We start from the raw sequence: 19,561 nt of genomic DNA on the forward strand, positions 1-19,561 counted from the left end.
TAACTCTCCACTACAGAAACGCCCCTTCGTAATTTCCTCAACTCCCTTTCCAAGGACCCCGGGCCAAAATGGAGGAGGCTGGACTCCATTTCCCAGCGCGCCTCGCGGTTGAGCCCCCTGCGCCTGCGCTACCCAGTACCGCCCCCCCCTCCCCCATCCTCCTGGGAGTCATTCTTTTTTTCAATCGGCCTCTCTCGCTTCTTTCCCCACCTCCAAGCTTGGCCCGTGCTGCGTTCTGGGAGATGTAGTCCGTGGCCACCCAGAACTCCAATTCCCAGCGGGCGTTGGGGCGGGAACCCGGAAGGGGAGGCAAGAGAGGAACGAGTAGGGGAAACTCGCGTAGCCGAGGGAGCCGCAGCGCGGGGAGATGGTGAGAACCTCTGGCAGGGGTCGGAGGCTCCTGAGAGCCGGGGCGGGAGTTCGGGACCGGGTGGTGAGAGGGAAGAGGCAGGGGCCAGGGGAGGGCTGGGCCAGGGGAGATCGCTTGGGGGAGGGGGTTAGGAGGAATGGGAGCTGGAGGGAGCAGTAGAAGAATGGGGGCTGGGGAGGGGGTTTTTGTAGGTGGGGAGAGAGTCGAGCTTTGGGATTGGCTGGGTGAGGGCTCACAGCTGGGGAAGGGGGCCCAAGTTGGAGAAGGGACTAGGCGTCCAGGCAGAGGCTTTTGAAAGGGGCAGTTTCGAGGGGGTTACCCTGGGTGCTGTGAAAATCATGGAGGTCCGGAGTAGATAAGTGCGAGGGTCTGGAGGCTCCGAGGGAGAGGACAGCCGTGAATGGGGTGGGTTGGGGCCTCTGTATCATACTGGGGCAGGGAAGCAAGTTCAGGAGGTGAAAAGGAAAAATAAATAGTGGTGCGCTAGAACTAGAGTAGGGTGGAGAGCGTGGGGTTAGGGGCCTGGATGTAGTGATAGTTTGCCTAGTCCAGCCAGAGACACCTGATGAATTGAACAGCCACAGAACTGTAGGATAATATGGCCAGAAGGGACCACAGAGACACTCTTTTCCACCCTCAGTTGCCCAGTGGGACTTAGAAAAGTGGTTTATCTGTCTTAGCAGTCCAGCATTCATATCTCTTTATTCTGCCACTCCTTTGTGATCTGGGCAAGTCTCCACTCTGAGCCTCAGTGCCCTTATCGGTATCGTGGGAACAACAAGCATGCCACTGAGAGAAGGTTAAAGGGAGGGTCCTTAAGATTGCCGGTGTTAGTGGGAGAGCCCTGGCTCAGTCCGCAGCCTCAGAGTTGTTGGTGGGAAGTTCCCCACCCCAGGAATGTGACTGGGTCACAGGTGCTAAGAGATTCCCTCCCTTTCAGTCCAGCCCCTCCGGGCATTTTCTCAAAACTGGCACTAATGTGGGCACACCCCAGCTCAGAAGCTTGCAGGGGTTCCCCACAGCCAATTACAGCTTACACTTAAACACTTACTGTTTACCAAGTGCCTGGCCCTGTTCTTGGTGTTTGTGCAGATTAACTCATTTAATTCCAACAACATTCCTAAGGTGTAGGGGCTACTGTTATCTCCATTTTCGGAAAGGAATCAGAGACACAGAGAAGTCAAGCAACTTTCCCAAGATCACCCAGGATTAAGTGGTAGATGCAGGATTCCAACCCAAGCAGCCTGGCTCAGAATCTGTATTTTCACCACTGTTATCCAGTCCCCTCTCCTTGTACTAGGAGCCCTGGTGGTGCAGTGATTAAGCACTCGGCTGCTAACCAAAAGTTCGACAGTCTGAACCGACCAGTGGCTCCGCAGGAGAAAGATGTGGTAGTTGACTTCCATAAAGATTACAGCCTTGGAAACCCCATGGGGCAGTTCTCCTCTGTCCAATAAGAGGGTCACTGTGAGTCAAAATTGACTTGATGGCAATGGGTGTCTCCTTGTGCTTGAGTGCAGTGTTGTGAGTGACGATCTGGGCTTGAGAAACTCAGTCTTCAGTTTCAATTGGAACTCTGCCATTTGTTTGCTGCGTGACCTAGGGCAAGTCTTTTGGACTCTCTGGACTTTAGCTTCCTGTACTATAAAATGTGATCAGTAACCGTTGGGTTATTTTGAGTGCCTTCCAACCTGAGGGGCACATGTTCCGGCACTATATCAGGAAATGTTTTCTGGCTAATTTTTTCTGGAAGTAGATCTCCAGGTCCTTCTTCCTAGTCTGTCTTAGTTTGGAAGCTCCGCTGAAACCTGCTCACCAGGGGCGACCCTGCTGATATTTGAAATACTGGTGGCATAGTTTCCAGCATCTCTGCAACACACAAGCTGCTGCAGTACAACGAACTGGCAGACAGACACGGTGGCTGCAACAGTGGGCACAGACATACTTACTATTGTGAGGATGGCGCAAGACTGGGCAGTGTTTTGTTCCGTTATACAGGGAGCCGCTATGAGTAGGAGCCGACTCGACAGCACCTAACAACAAATCTAGAGAGACAGAGGGTTCAGGAAGATAGGTGTGTTAGGTGCTTGGAATAGAGTAAGTGTTCAATGCATGTTGTTGAACCTGAATGGAAAACAGACCTAAAGGAGATGGCAGTGGAGAGGGACCAGTGCGAGAGGCATCTATCAGCCTGTCTGTCTCACACAGGTCATCCCACATCCTGACTCTTTAGCTCCCTGTTCTCTACTGCTGGTCTCCTAACTCCAAGAGTGACTCCTCAAGGGGTGCTCGGAAACTCGACCTGTCACCATCCCCATCCTCAGCCAAATATAAATAATTTACTTGTCAATGCCCGGCCTGGGCCAACTCTAGGTGTTTCAGTGAATAGGAAGTATTTCTAGCAACTGTCGTGTGTGTGTGTGTGTGTGCGCGCGCGCGCGCATGTGCACATGTGTGTTCAATCTTTGGTCATTTGGGCCTTGCCGTGCTGTTTAATAAGCTTGTAGTTCACCTTTGAAACAGTTTGGTTCCTTTGCTGTGAGTCATCTGGAGTTTATCTCATGAATTTTGTGACTCTCCTTGTAAAGCTTATGGGTTAAAGCAGCGGAGAAAGGTAGGCCCAGCTTCAGATCCTCGCCTCTGCTGCTGTGTGTCCTTGGCCAAGTTGCTTTCCCAGTCTGGTCCTCAGTTTTCTCAAATGTAAAATGGGGCCACATTTGAACCATGAGGCTCTTGTAAGGAGTTGATGAGATAATGTATATGAAATGCCCAGTGCTTATTTAAAAAACAAAACAAAAAAAAAACCAGAAACAAACTAGTCACCATCAAATATCTCTCTATCTGTAAATAATGAGGTCCTTCTGTGATTTTTATTCTTTCAAGAAGTCTGTTGCACATGAGCTGTGGAGACATAGCACCTGGGGTTGAATCCTGGCTTTGCCATAACCAGCTGTGTGACTGTGGGCAAGTCACTTAACTATTCTGATCTCAGTTTTCTCATCTAGAAAATGAGGATGCATTCCTTAATGAAGTCCACAAGTATTTATAGAGCATCTCATAAGTGCCCTGGCCTGCACCTTCCCTGGGGCGCTCCCTATTATAATGCTAGGGCAATTTTTTTTTTTTCATCTAATGTTCCTATGATAAAATCAGCAGTTTTAAAGTGAGCAGTTCAGTAGCATTTAGTGCACTCGCGGTGTTGTGCAACCATCACCTCTATCTAGTTACAAAACATTTCCGTCACCAGAAGGAAACCCCGTCTGTACCCATTAAGCAAAGAGCCCTGCTGGCACGGTGGTTAAGTACTTGGCTGCTAGTCAAAAGGTCAGCGATTTGACCCAGCAGCCGCTCCGCAGGAGAAGGATGTGGCAGTCTGCTTCTGTGAAGATCACAGCCTTGGAAACCCTGTGGGCCAACTCTACTCTGTCCAGCAGGGTCACTCCCAGCCAGGATTGACTCAATGGCAACGAGTTTGGTTTTTTGTTTCGTTTTGTCTTGTTTTGTTTCCTCATTTCCCTTGCCTCCCAGCCCTGGGTAAACAATAATCTGTTTTATCTCTCTGGATTTACCTATTCTGAACATTTCATGTAATTGGAGTCATGCAAGGTTTTTCCCCTCAGGTCTGGCTTATTTTTCTTAGCATAGCGCTTTTGAGGTTCCTTCGTATAGTACCATGTTCCGTTTTATGGCTGAATAATATCCCATTGTGCGGATACACCACATTTGTTCTTCTGTTTCTGTCCGTTGATGGACATATGGATTGTTTCCACCTTTTGGCAACTCAGCTACTAACCAGAAGGTTGGCAGCTCAAACCCACCCAGAGGCACCTCAGACGAAAGGCCTGGCGATCTGCTCCTGAAAAGTCACAACCTTGAAAACCCTCCGTGGCACAGTTCTACTCTGCAGCACGTGGGGTCACCATGAGTCGGAATCGACTCGACGGTTATGGGTTTGTTTGTGTTGGTGTTTCTTACTGACTCATTTTCAGCCACTTATGCCAGTTCTGCCTGTTTGCCATTGCTTTCATGAATTTTTAACATTTTGTCTCCAGCTCTCAGTGAGTTATCTGAAAGCCTATTGGTTTGGGGTGAAGTTTCTCGTGCTCGTTCCTGTGTGTCACATCTGGGCGCCCCAGGGTGATTTGACGCCTTTTTTCCCCCCTTGCCTTCATATGAGAAAATTTGTCTGCCTTCCAAGTTCTTTTTCCTTTTCTTAAAATCATAAGTTTGTTTTCAGCCTGTGCTTGTCTGGTTTACTCACACGAGATGATATTCTTACCATTCTTAATGGTGTATTTCCAGCAGCTTTGGTAAAGCGGTTTTATTTCTAAAAGCACAGGTGTTCTAAAACACTTGGCTCATGTCACTGGCTTGGTGTCTTTGTGTCTTAGGGCTGCCATAAGAAAATACCACAAATGGGGTGACCGGAAGTCCAAATCATAGGGCCAGCAGGGCCATGTTCTGTCTGAAGCCTCTGGGGGAAGATCCTTCCTTGCCTCTTCTAGCTTCTGGTGACCCCAGGTGTTCCCTGGCTTGCAGGTGCAGCATAATTCCATCCTCATGGGGCCATTTTTTCACTGCCACTCTTTCTATGTCTCTTATCCTTTCTTATAGGACAACACTCATATTGGATTAGGATCCACCCTACTCCAGTAAAGGAGCCCTGGTGATGCAGTGGTTAAGTGCTTGGCTGCTAACAGAAAGGTTGGGAGTTCAAACCTACCAGCCGCTCTGGGGGAGAAAGATGTGGCATTCGGCTTCCGTAAGGATCACAGCCTTGAAGCCCTAGGGGGCAGTTCTGCTCTGTCTTAGAGGGTCGCTATGAGTCGGAGTCAACTCGACAGCGATGGGTTTGGGTTTTTCTACTCCAGTATGACTGCACGTTAACTGATAATATCTTCAAAGACCCTGTTTCCAAACAAGGTCATGTTCACAGGTCCTGGGGTTAGGACTTCAGCATTTTTCTTTCTTTTTTTTTTTTAATTGTCCTTTAGGTGAAAGTTTACAGCTCAAGTTAGCTTCTCATAGAAAAGTTTATACACACATTGTTATGTGACCCTAGTTGCTATCCCTATAACGTGTCACCGTACCTTTTTGGGTGTACACCAGGGCGAACTAACCAGTAAGCAAGGTACACACGGGCTTACATTAAGCAGGGTATGCACAGACTTACTTGTGTTTACTTACTAATTTGTAGTGAGCAATTTTACATGGGTTTGTGCCGAAAAAAATGAAATTGTGTACTGCAGATGAGTAAGTAAGCACAAGTAAGCCCATGTGTACCTTGCTTATTGGGTGTACTGTCTTAGGTGTACACTGTTCAGTTCATAACATTGAGGTTGCCCTGACCCCTTAATTTAAAATCGGAATACCCCACCCCTGCCATACACTCTCGATCCTCCTTACCTGTAAAGTATTGTAATGAAATGTGCAAAGACCTGGAGTTAAAAAACCAAAAGGGAAAAAAAAACTTGGCATTTGTCAAGCTGAAAGAGCTGAAGAAAAAATTCAAGCCTAGAGTTGCAATGTTGAAGGATCCTATGGACAAAATACTGAACAATGCGGGAAGCATCAAAAGAAGATGGAAGGAATACGCAGAGTCACTGTACCAAAAAGAATTGGTTGACATTCAGTCATTTCAGGAGGTAGCATATGATCAATAACCGATGGTACTGAAGGAAGAAGTCCAAGCTGCACCGAAGACATGGCGAGAAACAAGGCTCCAGGAATTGACAGAATACCAATTGAGATGTTTCCACAAACAGGTGCAGCGCTGGAAGTGCTCACTTGTCTATGCCAAGAAATTTGGAAGACAGCTGCCTGGCCAACTGACTGGAAGAGATCCATATTTATGCCTATTCCAAAGAAAGGTGATCTAACTGAATGTGGGAATTGTCAAACAATATCATTAATATCACATGCAAGTAAAATTTTGCTGAAGATCATTCAGAAGCAGTGCAGCAGTACATCAACAGGAACTGCCAGAAATTCAGGCCGGATTCAGAAGAGGACATGGAAGGAGGGATATCATTGCTGATGCCAGATGGATCCTGGTTGAATGAAAGCAGAGAATACCAGAAAGATGTTTACCTGTGTTTTCTTGACTATGCAAAGGCATTTGACCGTGTGGATCATAACCAATTATGGATGACATGGCAAAGAACGGGAATTTCAGAGCACTTTATTGTGCTCATGAGGAACCTGTGCATAGACCAGGAGTCAGCCATTCAGGCAGAACAAGGGGATACTGCATGGTTTAAAGTCAGGAAAGGCATGCATCAGGGTTGTGTTCTTTCACCATACTTACTCAATCTGTGAGCTGAGCAAATAATCAAAGAAGCTGGACTGTATGAAGAAGCACAAGACATTAGGATTGGAGGAAGACTCATTAACCACCTGAGTTACGCAGATGACACAACCTTGCTTGCTGAAAGTGAAGAAGGTTTGAAGCACTTGCTAATGAAGGTCAAGGAGTGTACCCTTCAGTATGGGTTACACCTCAATATAAATCCTCACAACTGGGTCAATAAGCAACATCAGGATAAAAGGAGAAAAGATTGAAGTTGTCCAGGATTTCATTTTACTTGGATCTACAAGAAATACCCATGGAAGCAGTGGTCAAGAAGTCAAACACTGGGCAAAGTTGCTGCAAAAAACCTCTCTAAAATGTTAAAAAAGCAAAGATGTCACTTTAAGACTGCCAGAAGAATGGACAAATCTGCCTTGGAAGCAGTACAGCCAGAATGTTCCTTAGAGGTAAGGATGGTGAGACTTCATCTCACATACTTTGGACATGTTATCAGGAGGTATCAGTCCCTGGAGAAGGACATCACGCTTGGTAAAGTAGAGGGTTGGTGAAAGAGAGAAAGACTCTCAACGAGATGAATTGATACAGTGACTGCAGTGGTGGGCTCAAGCATGACAATGATTGTGAGGATAGCGCTGGACCAGGCAGTGTTTTGGTCTGTTGTGCATACGGTTGCTATGAATCAAAACCAACTCCATGGCATGGAACAACACCAACAGTTGTTCACCCCTAGATGGTCAGTGTTACGATTTAGTGTTCAAAACACTGCCGTATAGCAGGCTATGGTGATAATAATGAAAATTGAAAAAAAATGAGGTATTCAACTTACATCAGAACCAACTTATGACGGAGTCATCGGAACAGAACCCCATTATAAGTCAAGGACTACCCGTATATATGTATATCTCTCCATCATAAAATTTGTCATTTTAACACTTTTCAAGTGCTATTCAGTGGCATTAATTATGTTCACCATGTTGTGCAATCATTGCCACACTCCAGTTCCACAACATTTGCATGACCCCAAAAAGAAACCCATTAAGCAGTCCCTCACCATTTCCCTCCTATCCCCATTCCCTGGCAGCCACTAATCTACTCTCTGTCTCTATGCATTTGTCTCTTCTGGATGTTTCGTATAAGTGGGATCGTACAATATTTGTCCCTTTGTGACTGGCCTATTTCACCTGACATCATGTTTTCAGGGTTCGTCCATGTTGTCGCATGCATCAGGACTTCATTCCTCTTGATGGCTGAGTAATATTCCATTGTGTGGATGGACCACCTTGTGTTTATCCGTTCATCTGTTGTTGGACACTTGGGTTATTTCCACCTTTTTGCTGTTGTGAACTGTGCGGCAGTGAACAAGAGTGTACTCCGAATTTCTCAGGTTGGATGCTTAGCTTTTTAATTTTCAGCCTTTCTCTGTTCTTTGTGCATTTATAGAGACAGGGTCTCCCAAAGCATCTGCACAGCTGTTGTTCCAGGAGCTCCCTTTGCCCTCATCTGAGGGTTCCTTTCCCTCTCTCCTGGGTTCGAGCCTAATTCCTTGACATGATATCTTCCCTTCTTGGTTTATGCCTTCATTTCGGTGAAGCACATTTTCTAGTAGCCTTCTGAGAAAGGGTTGCTGTTAGCTGCTGTTGAGTCGCCCCCTCTCCCTCCCACTGATGGTGTCCCTCTGTGTTACAGAGTAGAACTGCTCCAGAGGGTTTTCTTGGCTGTCATCTTGACAGAATTAGTTCTCCTGGCCTTTGTTCTGTGGCGCTGGGTGGGTTAAGACCGCCAACCTTTACATCAGCCATCAAGCGCAAACTGCAAAGGGTGCAGAGGATGTGTTTTTTTGAGAACCGTTATCTGTTGTGGAAGGGTTTTATGCAGGAGAGCGATAAGGTCAGATTTGTGTTTGGAAGGCTTCCTCTGGCTACCGTGGGAAGGTTGTTGTGGGAAGAGCTAAACTAGCCCAACTGGCCAGGTAAGGAGCCTGGAGCAGCTACACCTTTGAGGAGAGGTCCCAGCCTTCCAGAAGCTCACAGGCTGGAGGGGAGAGAAGCCCTAACCCAGGTACTGCAAGAGGAAGCTTTAGGAGGGCAAGATCCCATGTGGGCTGGGGTGGGGATGGGCTTCTGGACAGCTCCCTAGAGGAGCTGGCTTCCTGCTTTGGTCCTAGGAACAAGATTTCCGCAGGCAGAGTTGGCCGGAGCCATCAGACTTTTCAGGAGGGGCCCCGCAGTGGCAAATGTGCAGAAGCTGGTCACTGTGGCTGTGTTAGGAGTTCATTCATTCAAACAAATATGCATTGCATGCATGGGTTATACAAATATTCCAGGACCGTGCTTCTCAAACTTTAATGTGCGTGCACATAACCTGAGGACCTTGTCACAGTGCAGTTAGCTCTGGTGGTGCGACGGTTAAGCGCTTGGCTGCTCACCGAAAGGTTGGCGGTTTGAACCCCCCCAGCCACTCCACAGGGGAAAGATGTGGCCGTCTGCTTCTGAAAAGATTTACAGCCATGGAAAACCCGTGGGGCAGTTCTGCTGTGTCCTGTAGGGTCGCTATGAGTTGGAATGACTCCAGGGCACCTAGCAACAACAACAACAGGTTGGGGCCTGAGATTCTGCATTTCTAACAGGATCCCAGGAAATGCCACAGATGCTCCTCCACGGACCACACTTTGAGTAGCCAAGTGCTCATATTGTTCCCTGGGATACAGCAGTGAATAAAACACAGAAATACTTGCACTGGGGGAGCTTTGGTTCTAGTCAGGAGAGAGCGACAATCGACTGTATAAACAAAGTTTTTAGTATAAAAAAAACCCCACTGCTGTCGAGTCAATTCCAACTCGTAGCGACCCTATAGGACAGAGTAGAACTGCCCCTAGAGTTTCCAAGGAGCGCCTGGCGGATTCGAACATGCTGACCTCTTAGAGATGTAGCACTTAACCACTACGCCACCAGGGTTTCCAGTTTATAATATAGGAGAGAGTAATATGTGCTTGACCACTAGCGGAAAGGTTGGTGGTTTGAACCCACCCAGAGGTGCCTCAGAAGACAGGCCTGTCAAGCTGCTTCCAAAAAGTCACAGCTGGAAAACTCTACGGAGCACCGTTCGACTCTGCAACACATGGGGTCACCATGCATTGGAAGAGACTAGATGGCAACTAACAGCAGCAATAAGTGCCAAGGAGAAGAATCAATCAAGGAAGACAAATGACCAGGTGTGTCTGTTGGGTGAAGTGGCTGCAGTTTTAAGTCAAGTCTCACAGAGGTGATTTTTAAGCAAAATGGGCAAGAGGTAAAGGGCTGAGTCCTGTGGATTTCTGGGGAAGATCATTCCAGGTGGGGGGGGGGGAACTGCAAGTGCAGAGGCCTTGAGGATGAGACAAGATAGTCCTTGCAGAGTGCCCCAGATGTTCAGTAAGTGAAGCCGTCCTCACCGTCATCCTTAGGATGTGATTTATGTTGTAGGACAGAACTTGAGCTCTGGGGTCAGCCCAAATGGTTTGATTCAAAGCTCTGCCACAAAACTGTATCTGAGGGCAATCACTTGGCTGCTCTGTGCCTCAGTTTCCTAATCTTTGACATGAGATTAAAAATAGAATGAGAATTAAGGGAGTTAATGTTTATAAAGTGCTTAGAGCAATGCCTGGCTCAAGGTGAGTGCACTCAAGTATTAACTGCTGTTGGGACCATCCTTCTCCCTTTAATATATGCCTTGCTGGTTGTGATTCCATATTTGCTTCTTTTCCCATGAGTTATTCTAGAGGGAGGGTGAGCACGATTTCATCTGTGTCCCCTAAACTCCCAGCCCAAGGTCAGCACATAAAATTAGCCTGGTGAATGTCAGAGGTGAGGTTTTGCAAATGCCTGGTGTGTGCCAGGGATGCAAAAATGTGGCTTCTCCAATTGTATTCGATCAGGGATGAAGATTTTGTGGTCAGGTCTCTACTAATTTTATCTTCTCAGTCGATCTCTTGGAGAGAGATGTTAAAGTTTCCGGTTACAATTGCGGATTTGCCAAACTCCTGAGTCATTCCATTGGTTTTTGCTTTATACGTCTTGAGGCACATGTACATTGAAAGCCTTTGTGTATAATGGGTCAGTTTGTTTTGTCACCACCTTTGTCCCTCATAATTGCCTTTTTGCTTTTGTCTTTTTTGTTTGTTAATGTCACCCCTTATCTCTTGGGTTATATGTGTCTAGTTGGTCTTTTTAAATTTTTTTCCCTGTCTTTCTATCATGATGTTTTATAATAAGTGGCTCTTCATGGAGCATTCTCTAAAAGCTGACCTAGTGTAGGGCCTTGTGCTGGACTCAGTGTGTCCCTAGGGAGTTAAAAATTCCTGCCCCAGTGACCCTGCCTGCTAGGACACAGATGGAACCCATGTATAAAAGAGAGTTTACTCTGCCAGGTCTCATGAGTTTAGGGCATGGAGCCACAGGGAAGGGAGCTTTGAGCCATTCTGCCTCAGGCTGGGCACTGCTAGGGACATCATGATGACCATCATAGCCCAGCCCTGTCTCTCACCTCTAGGGTTCACAGTCCAGTGGGATAGTCAGATCCGTCCCCAGATGGATGACCCAAAGTGGACAAGGCTGGGGCAGAGGAACCCAGAGATCTCCCTCTGGGCAAGGGGTAGTTTCCAGGGAGTTCAAGGGAAGGCCTCTGATAAAGTTACATTTGAGCAAACACCTAAATAAGGTAAGACATTGAGCCACGTGGAGATGTGGGAGAAAGGAAAAGCATTGCAACTGGAGGGAACAGCAAAGGCAAAGACCACAGAAGGGAAGAGTTTGGTGACTTCGATGAATACAAAGCAAGGAGACCAGTATGGGAGCCGAGGGGTGGAGCCCAGCCTAGTCTGGGAGCCTCCTGGAAGAGGGCAGGGCCGAGCTGAGACCCCAGTGAATATAGAGTGAAACAGTATGCAGATATCCCCCGCTTTTCAAAAGTTCGCTTTATACCACTTCACTTTTACAAAAGACCTGTATTAGTACCTGTTTTCCCTAACGGAGAGAAATCCAAAGAGGATTTTCACTTTTACTAAACCTGGCAAGAAGTAGAAATAGCGTTGTTTTTGCAGCAAACCATTAAAGAGGCAATGCGCACCCTAAGCAGTGAGTGGCGTTGCCAGGCTCTTTCCCCGGGAGCTACACTCGGCCTTAATCTTTACGGGAGCTGATCAATCGTCAGGTCCTGTAGGGGCAGCTGAGCGTTTAACCACTGCGCCACCCCCCAAAACCCATTTTGGTGGAGTCTGTTCGACCCATAACAACCCTATAAGACCGGGTAGAACTGCCCCATAGGGTTTTCGAGGCTGTAATCTTTATAGAAGGTGACTGCCACATCTTTCTCCCACAGAGTGGCTGATGGTTCTAGCTGGTGAGTTCGAACTGCCGATCTTTTGGTTAGCAGCCGAACTCTTAACCATTGCACCACCAATACTTAAATACTCTAGTAACCACGTTAAAAAGGTAAAAAGGAACGGATGAAGTTAACTTTTTAAAATTTTATTTTTTCCAGTTATACCCAATATATTGTAATTTTAACATGCAGTCATAATTTTACAATCATAATTGAGCTGTTTCATATTAGTCTTTTCTTGTATCAGTCTCTGAGGCCGGTTTGGGTCTCCAGGTTGGAAAGGCAGAACTGAGAGGTGAGTTGTGGCCACATGGCCTGAGCCTTTAAAGCCAAGCTCACTGCCGGGGCGTTATGGGGTCCTGCTTGTTTGTTTTTCCGAGTGAGGTGGTCCCGGTTCCCAGTTTCCTCCTCGGGAAGCGTTGGGAAACGTCGGCCTCAGTTGCCAACCAAAGCTGGATATTCTCGGATCTGACCGCCAGCTTCCTTCCGCTCTGGAGTTTTCAATCCCGGGCCGCCTGGCCCTTTAAATTCCAACTGTCAATCAGGGTTCCTGTCCGGAGGGATCATCCCCTAATAAGCGTCTCCTGAATGCCGTGGCCTCTGCCCTGGCCTTATTTTTTATTGTAGCAGGATGTTGGGAATTGTGTCACACTCCCTTAATTCCACACCCCACCCCGTCACCTATCGCTTGCTCTCCTCCTGCTCCCAAAGTTGGGCCCCTTCGCCAACGCCTTCCTTATATGGGCACGGCCCCGAGCCGCAGCCGCTCATTGGCGGGGGCCGTCACGCGCGTCTGTCAACAAAGGGGCGGAGGGAAGCTAGTCGGCCCGTGCCGGCCTGGAGGGTGGGAGCGAGGGGGTGGAGCTCGCGGGTGAGGGCGTTGTGGGGGCGGGTCTAGGTTTAGAGGGTCGTCGGAGGAGTTTGGCTGATTCCTTGGGGATGGGGGCGGTTACAAGATTTGGGGGTTCTCTGACCTTAACACTTTCAGGTTTAGGGAAGTGTCTGTATGGCTGTAAGGAATACTTGGGGTTCCTTTGAGTTTAGGGGGCACCTTGGGGTTTGGGTTTGTGTCCATTTGTGATTTGAAAGGTTCGGGGTTTCCTTTGTGATTTAGGTTGCCTTCGCACTGTTTTTTTTTTTTTTTCCGGCGTTCGGGGGGTATTCGATTTCAGGAGCTCGTGGAGGGCCTCCAGAAGCACATTAAGAGCCCCAGACAACCAGTTTTGGAACCCTGGGGGTTTGCGTCTGTCGGGAGGTGTTCCTACCTTTGGGACCCCGGCCAAGTGATTTAACCTTTCTGTGCCTCATCTGGAAACCCTGGTGGCATAGTGGTTAAGTGCTACGGCTGCAAACCAAAGGGTCGGGAGTTCGAATCCTACAGGCGCTCCTTGGAAACCCTGCGGGGCGGTTCTACTCTGTCCTATAGGGTCACTGTGAGTCGGAATCGACTCGATGGCACTGGGCTTGGTTTTGGTTTTTGGTGCCTCATCTAGAAACCGGGGTTGTATCTACCTCAGGGTCAGGGGAGGTATAGTAGGAATTGTTAGAACAGTGCGTACTAAGTTTGCAGTGAGTGGTCGGTCAGTAAGCACACGGTTGCTGTTGTAACATTTGTGAGGTTTCTTTGGGAGCTTCTTTTGGCTTTGAGAAATATTTATCCGGTTCGAAGTTAGTCTTACGTGTTAGGGAGCTTTTGTGTTTTGATGGGTTCTTAAGTGATGTGGAGGGCTTCTGTGGAATTACAGAGTATGTGGGGGTTAGAAAGTTCTGGACGATTATAGAGTTTGAGGAGACTGGTGTTTTGGGGTATCCGCAGGGTTAGGAAATTGCTGTGTGTGTTGGGACTCTCAGTAAGCGTTGGATTTGTGAGGGGTTCATTGAGATTGGGGGCTTCTTGCTTGAAGGGATATTTCTAGGTTTGGGGGTTTAAAGTAGGATTTGAAAGGGTCTGGATATTTGGGGGGTTAGATTCTGGAGATAAGGGTAAGAACTGATGGGGGAAATTTCAGAGAAGAGCCAAATTTTAGAGGGATTGATTGTATCTGTAAAGAATGGCCTTTGCTTTTCTCTCTGGACATTTGGGTATATCTGAATTTGTGGTTGATACACTTTACAGGTTTTAGGGGATATGTGTGTAAGTGTGTGACTTTTTTTTTTAAAGGAGGAATTGGAATTTCAGCAGGGGCTATATTTGAAGAATAGGTGGGGTTAGGGATTATGGGGTAGGGTAAGGATTCCTTGGATTGAGATCCTCTGTTACTGATGGCTGTGGGTTTTGGGGGGGGGCTTTCTGGGTTTTGAATGGTGCATAGAGGGCCATGAGGTAACGGGGTTTTAGTGGCGTCTGTGGAATTGCCTGGATTTAGCAGGAGTCAGCAGACTTCTATAAAGTGTTCAGTAGTGACTGTTTTAGAGTTTGCAGCCCATCTGGTCCCTGTTACAACTGCTCGACTCTGCCATTATAGCATGAAAGCAGCCATAAGTGAATGAGTGTGTTTCAATAAAATTTTGTTTACAAAAGTAGGCAGTGGGCTGGATTTGGCCCGTTGGACATAGTTTGCTGATCCTTGCTCTACAGGCTGTGGAGGATTGAGGATATTTTAGTTTTGAGATGTCTGGAGGGAGATGGGCCAGGGAAGGATTGCCACTGAGGGATATGCTCTTTATCGATCTAGCCATGGAAAGTGGTCCTATCTGACTCATGACCAAAACTGACTCCAAATTAGCTCATGTCTGTAAAGTCATAGGAAAACAAAATAAGTAATTATTAAGAGAGCTCTGAATTGAGAAGTCTACAAACCAAGTTGGAGGGGCTGGTTTTGCTCCTGACCCACCTTAGCTGTGTAACCCATCCCCACTCTGAGCCTCAGTTTACCTGTGTGTGACTTAAGAAGACTAGATGAGAACAGGCCTTCCTGTCCCAGAGGGTCTATGGCCGTGCTGCAGGGAGTTACCCACTCAGTTCCATGCACGTGAATGCATTTATCTGGGTGTGAGGGTACCTAGCCCTAAGAGATTTTTAAAGACCCCCACACACCCCCAAAAATGAAGACTCTATTTCTTAAGGGCCAGTCTGGCTCTGACGTGCTGGGATTTTCTTCCGCTGCTCAGCCCACACCATCCCTCCCTCCGTGGGCCCAAGCAGCCAGAGCTGTGGGGAGGGCTGGGAATGGTTGTCTTTTTAGGAACTGGTGACTGGGTGAGCACATTGCCAGAGGAGGTGTGTGTCAGTTGGTCCTTTGACTTGAGGTGAAAGCCTCTGGCCTCTGCGTAGTGAGTGAAGGCAGGTGGGCAGTGGAGTAGGATCTATGGGGTTGGAACAGACTACCAGTGTAGGTCCAATGGCCTCTGTAGCCCTCCATTAGCTCACCTGTGCAGTGGGGCAGGAATAGAATTCCTGGAGGTCTCAAGTCTGTCCCCTCAGGAGAGGTTGAGGGCGGGATGGCCCTGGGAGGGAAGGCTCTTCCCTCAGCTCCCCAATTGCCTCTTTCCTGCCTCCAGGTGGCCCGTGGAGCCCCCCACCACCATTCAGCTCCTAAGATGCGGTGATCCACTGCCTGTCCTACACCACCCCCCACAATGGACCGCGGTGGCCTCCTGCCCTTCCAGCTATGGTGCCCCCGGCCCTTTGGCACCTACTCACAGAACCAACCGCGCCCGCCCTCTGTGACCCTCAAGCCATCAACCTGCCCCGAACCAGGCAGTGGGGTGGAGCCGGACCACGGGCCTGCCCACTCAGAGAACACTCCACCCACCTTGGCCCCAGAGGCCCCAGCCCCCCAGCCCGCCCCGCTCCTCTCCGCGGCATCTGCAGGTGATGAGGGCCGAGTCCTGCTGGACACATGGTACGTGATCAAGCCTGGGAACACGAAGGAGAAGGTGGCCTTCTTTGTGGCCCACCAGTGCGGCGGGGGCAGCCGGGCCAGCTCCATGAAGGTCAAGGGGCACTGGGGCAGTGACAGCTCCAAGGCCAAGAGGCGGAGGCGCTGCTTGGAGCCCACCAAGGCCCCACCGGACCCAGGGGGCCGGGAGGGACTCACTGCTGCTGAGGGGGCCCCAGGCTCGGCCAGTGAGGACATGGACTTGCTCTCTGTGGCTGAGATGGTGGCCCTGGTAGAACAGCGAGCTGCCCTGGCCCTGCAGAACTACCCACGCCCTGGCACCCCAGCGCCTGTGGTCTTTGTGTCAGCAGAGCAGGGCGGGCCAACCAAGGGACTGGGGCCTGAACGGCGGGCCAGCAATGGCGGTGGGGATTGCAGCCGTGTGGCTGAGGCTGTAGCCCACTTTGAGGCCCAGCGGGATAGCCCTCCAGCCAAGGGCCTCCGCAAGGAGGAGCGGCCCGGACCAGGCCCTGGGGAGGTTCGCATTGCCTTCCGCATCTCCAACGGCCGCGAGCCCAGAGCACCGGATGGCAGTTTGCCCAACGGGGGCGGGGGCCGGCCCGGTTGTGCCTACCCCGGCAGCCCGGGTCCTGGAGCCCGGACCAAGGACAAGATCACCTGCGACCTCTACCAGCTCATCAGCCCCTCAAGGGATGCCCTCCCCAGCAACGTGGAGTTCTTGCTGGCTCGGGCAGATGAAGCCAGCGAGGGCGAGACCCCAGCCCCTGCCCGGCCTGAGGACGCCCCCCCAGCACCTCCTCCACCCCCTGCCCGGGATTGCGGGGCTTCTGGCTTCCACGTAGACGTCGTGGTGACGGGCGTGGTAGATGAGTGCATCTTCTTTGGCAAGGATGGCACCAAGAACGTGAAGGAGGAGACGGTGTGCCTGACAGTCAGCCCTGAGGAGCCGCCGCCTCCTGGCCAGCTCTTCTTCCTCCAGTCCCGGGGGCCGGATGGGCCCCCCGAGCCACCCCCCACTGACACACCAGCCACTGCGCCAGGCCCCGACGATGCCGAGGGGGCAGCGGACACCTCGCTGTGCCGCCTCTACCGGCACGTGTCACATGACTTCTTAGAGATCCGTTTCAAGATCCAGCGGCTGCTGGAGCCGCGGCAGTACATGCTGCTGCTCCCTGAGCACGTGCTGGTCAAGATCTTCAGCTTCCTGCCCACCCGGGCCCTGGCGGCCCTCAAGTGCACCTGCCACCACTTCAAGGGCATCATTGAGGCATTCGGCGTGCGGGCCACTGACTCGCGCTGGAGCCGTGACCCCCTCTACCGTGATGACCCCTGCAAGCAGTGCCGCAAGAGGTACGAGAAGGGTGACGTGTCGCTATGCCGCTGGCACCCCAAGCCCTACCACCACGACCTGCCTTACGGACGTTCCTACTGGATGTGCTGCCGCCGGGCTGACCGCGAGACACCTGGCTGCCGCCTGGGCCTGCACGATAACAACTGGGTGCTGCCCTGTAATGGGCTGGGTGGGGGCGGGGGCAGGGCCGGCAGAGAGGAGGGCAGGTGAAGCCGGGTTGGGGGGCGGGAGAGCCCACCATGCCTGCCCCCACCACCCCCCAGGAGTTGAGGGCCAGGATGGGGTCACCAGCCCGGACTCCCAATCCAGGGAGCGTCAGTTCACCTCCACAGCCACGATGGGGTTCAGGGGGTGACCCCAGCAAGCACTCCGATTGCCTGACCCATTGGTTTCTTACTCCTCAGACCCAGGGCCGTGGACCCTCAAGGAGGGTGTTTTTTTATCAGCATCTCAATTTCTTCTCTATTCAACCCCAACATCCTATCTGCCACCTTCTACACCCCAGGGACCCACCAGCAGGGAGCAGATGGCAGCTAATTTTGGTACCACTTAAGGGTTCCCCCATTCTGGTCCCCTCCCAGCCCCTCCCCCAGTTCTTCGTCTCTGGGGCTGTTTTCTCCCAAGAGGCTATGACCCCCCAAGTTGCCACCTTCCTCACCCACCACACCAGGGCTCTTAGGAATTGAAAACCATCAGATCACAGTTCCAATTCGGTATTTTTCGTGGCAGCCTGCCATTTTGAAATGTTTTCCCCATGAAAAAATAAAAATCACTGCTTGCTTCTTAATCTCAAGCTACCAGTCTCCACTTTCCCTAGAGAGGAATGGGGGAAAAGGTTGTATAAAAGTATAAAAATCCCCCATCCTCCCACTATTTAAGCTATTGCCATCACCCCTACCCCCTATAATTAAAAAAAAAATAGCCGTGACGCCCTTTGCCTCGCTCTTGACAGTGTGGAGGGGGTCAGTGGGCAGGGACTGTGAGTTTGAAGTTCTGGGTGATTTTTCCTTCTACTCTGGGTACTTGTTCAGGTGTTGGGGTCTCTTCAACCCCTCCCCGCTCCCCGACACTTACGTTTCTTTAGAATCCTTTGTTCAGCTGGGACCTTGATTTTCAGGCAGTTTGATCTGGGGTATTTTTGTTTGTTCTATTTGGGGGTTTTTGTGTTTTCATTTTTTCATCATTGTGGTTCCGGAAGCTTCTAGCGTGTGGCATTTGACCAATTTTGAATTGGTCCTTTCTATAAAATCAGTATTTATAAGGCCGGGCCCAGACTCGTTTGTGTGTTGTTGAGGGAGGAGGCTTGGGGACAAAGGGCGGCAGAGGCCTGTGTGTGGCGGGATAGGGAGTTGAGAGAGAAGGAATTCTTAGCCAAGTCCCTTAGCCTGAAATTATTTGGGACTCTTCTCACCTGTATCAGTTTGGATAAGAAAATCTCAAAATAGTAGTAGCTTAAAGAAGATAAAAGTTTTTTTTGGCAGCTGTGGTGCCCTCCAAAGTCATCAGGAACCCAGGCTCATTCTCGCTCACTCTTCCATTATCCTTTGGCTATGATCCTTGCCTTCATGGTCCAAGATGGCTGCTAGAACTCCAGCCATCACTATTTTGCAGGCTGCAGGATGGAGAAAGGGACAAAGGAAAGGAAGCCCCTTTCTTCCCAAAAGTATAACGCTGCCCCTCTGTATGCATCTCATTGACCAAAACTTAGCCATAGCTGGGTGCAGTATGCCCAGCAAAAAACTCCTCTGGTCAAGATTCCTGTAATTAAAGTTTTAAAATAGCTAATTATTTCACTAAATAAAAAAGGCCTTAAGACATTTTTTTAAATCGAAGTATAAAGACAGAAGAGGCAAAAATGGATATTAAGAGGCAGGTAGCAGTTTGACGTTCTTATCAGGGAATCAAAATTTCCCAGAGAGAGTAGGATATACAGTAAAACCTGTGAAAGCCGGAACATGTGTAAGGTGGAAACCTGTCAGAGAAGGAAAACTCAAGTATTTTCTACTAAGACAAGTGATAGAAAAGTGGTAAAACTATACCCTGTCAAAGACAGAAAACTTGTGAGATTCAGAAGTTCTGGCTTTCACAGGTTTCACTGTAGTTATTGAGTGCTTAGGTTTTAGATTCGAAGAGATCTGGGTTTGAATCTTGGCTTGGTTTTGTGGGACTTCAGTTTCTGTTGGGCTAGATTACTTGCCCCAGCCCTCCTGCTGAAAAACAACTGAAATAAAAATTTTCCTTAAAACATCAAATAGCCAGTAAGCTACAGTAAGGACCCACCAGAGCAGAAATTTTAAGGGAAAGGCCCACTGGGCACTAAGCCACAGTTG

General features: G+C 49.5%; 1 protein-coding gene across 3 annotated transcripts; it reads left to right on the top strand.

Moving 5' to 3' along the window:
- The first annotated feature begins 302 nt into the window (after positions 1-302).
- On the top strand, positions 303-19,314 carry FBXO46 (F-box protein 46). 3 transcript variants are annotated; one of them, XM_049900931.1, is made up of 3 exons: positions 309-370; positions 9,681-9,891; positions 15,540-19,314. In XM_049900931.1, exon 3 carries the CDS (start codon positions 15,618-15,620, stop codon positions 17,439-17,441), a length of 1,824 nt encoding a protein of 607 aa, XP_049756888.1. In that variant the 5' UTR covers positions 309-370; positions 9,681-9,891; positions 15,540-15,617; the 3' UTR covers positions 17,442-19,314. The 3 variants fall into 3 exon arrangements, with proteins under 3 accessions (XP_049756887.1, XP_049756888.1, XP_049756890.1); XM_049900930.1 differs by lacking the exon at positions 9,681-9,891 and having other exon boundaries at positions 303-370; XM_049900933.1 differs by lacking the exons at positions 309-370; positions 9,681-9,891 and adding an exon at positions 10,888-12,148.
- Positions 19,315-19,561: the final 247 nt, after the last annotated feature.

The sequence above is a fragment of the Elephas maximus genome, chromosome 11 (genome assembly GCF_024166365.1).
Source record: "Elephas maximus indicus isolate mEleMax1 chromosome 11, mEleMax1 primary haplotype, whole genome shotgun sequence".
Taxonomy (NCBI): domain Eukaryota; kingdom Metazoa; phylum Chordata; class Mammalia; order Proboscidea; family Elephantidae; genus Elephas; species Elephas maximus.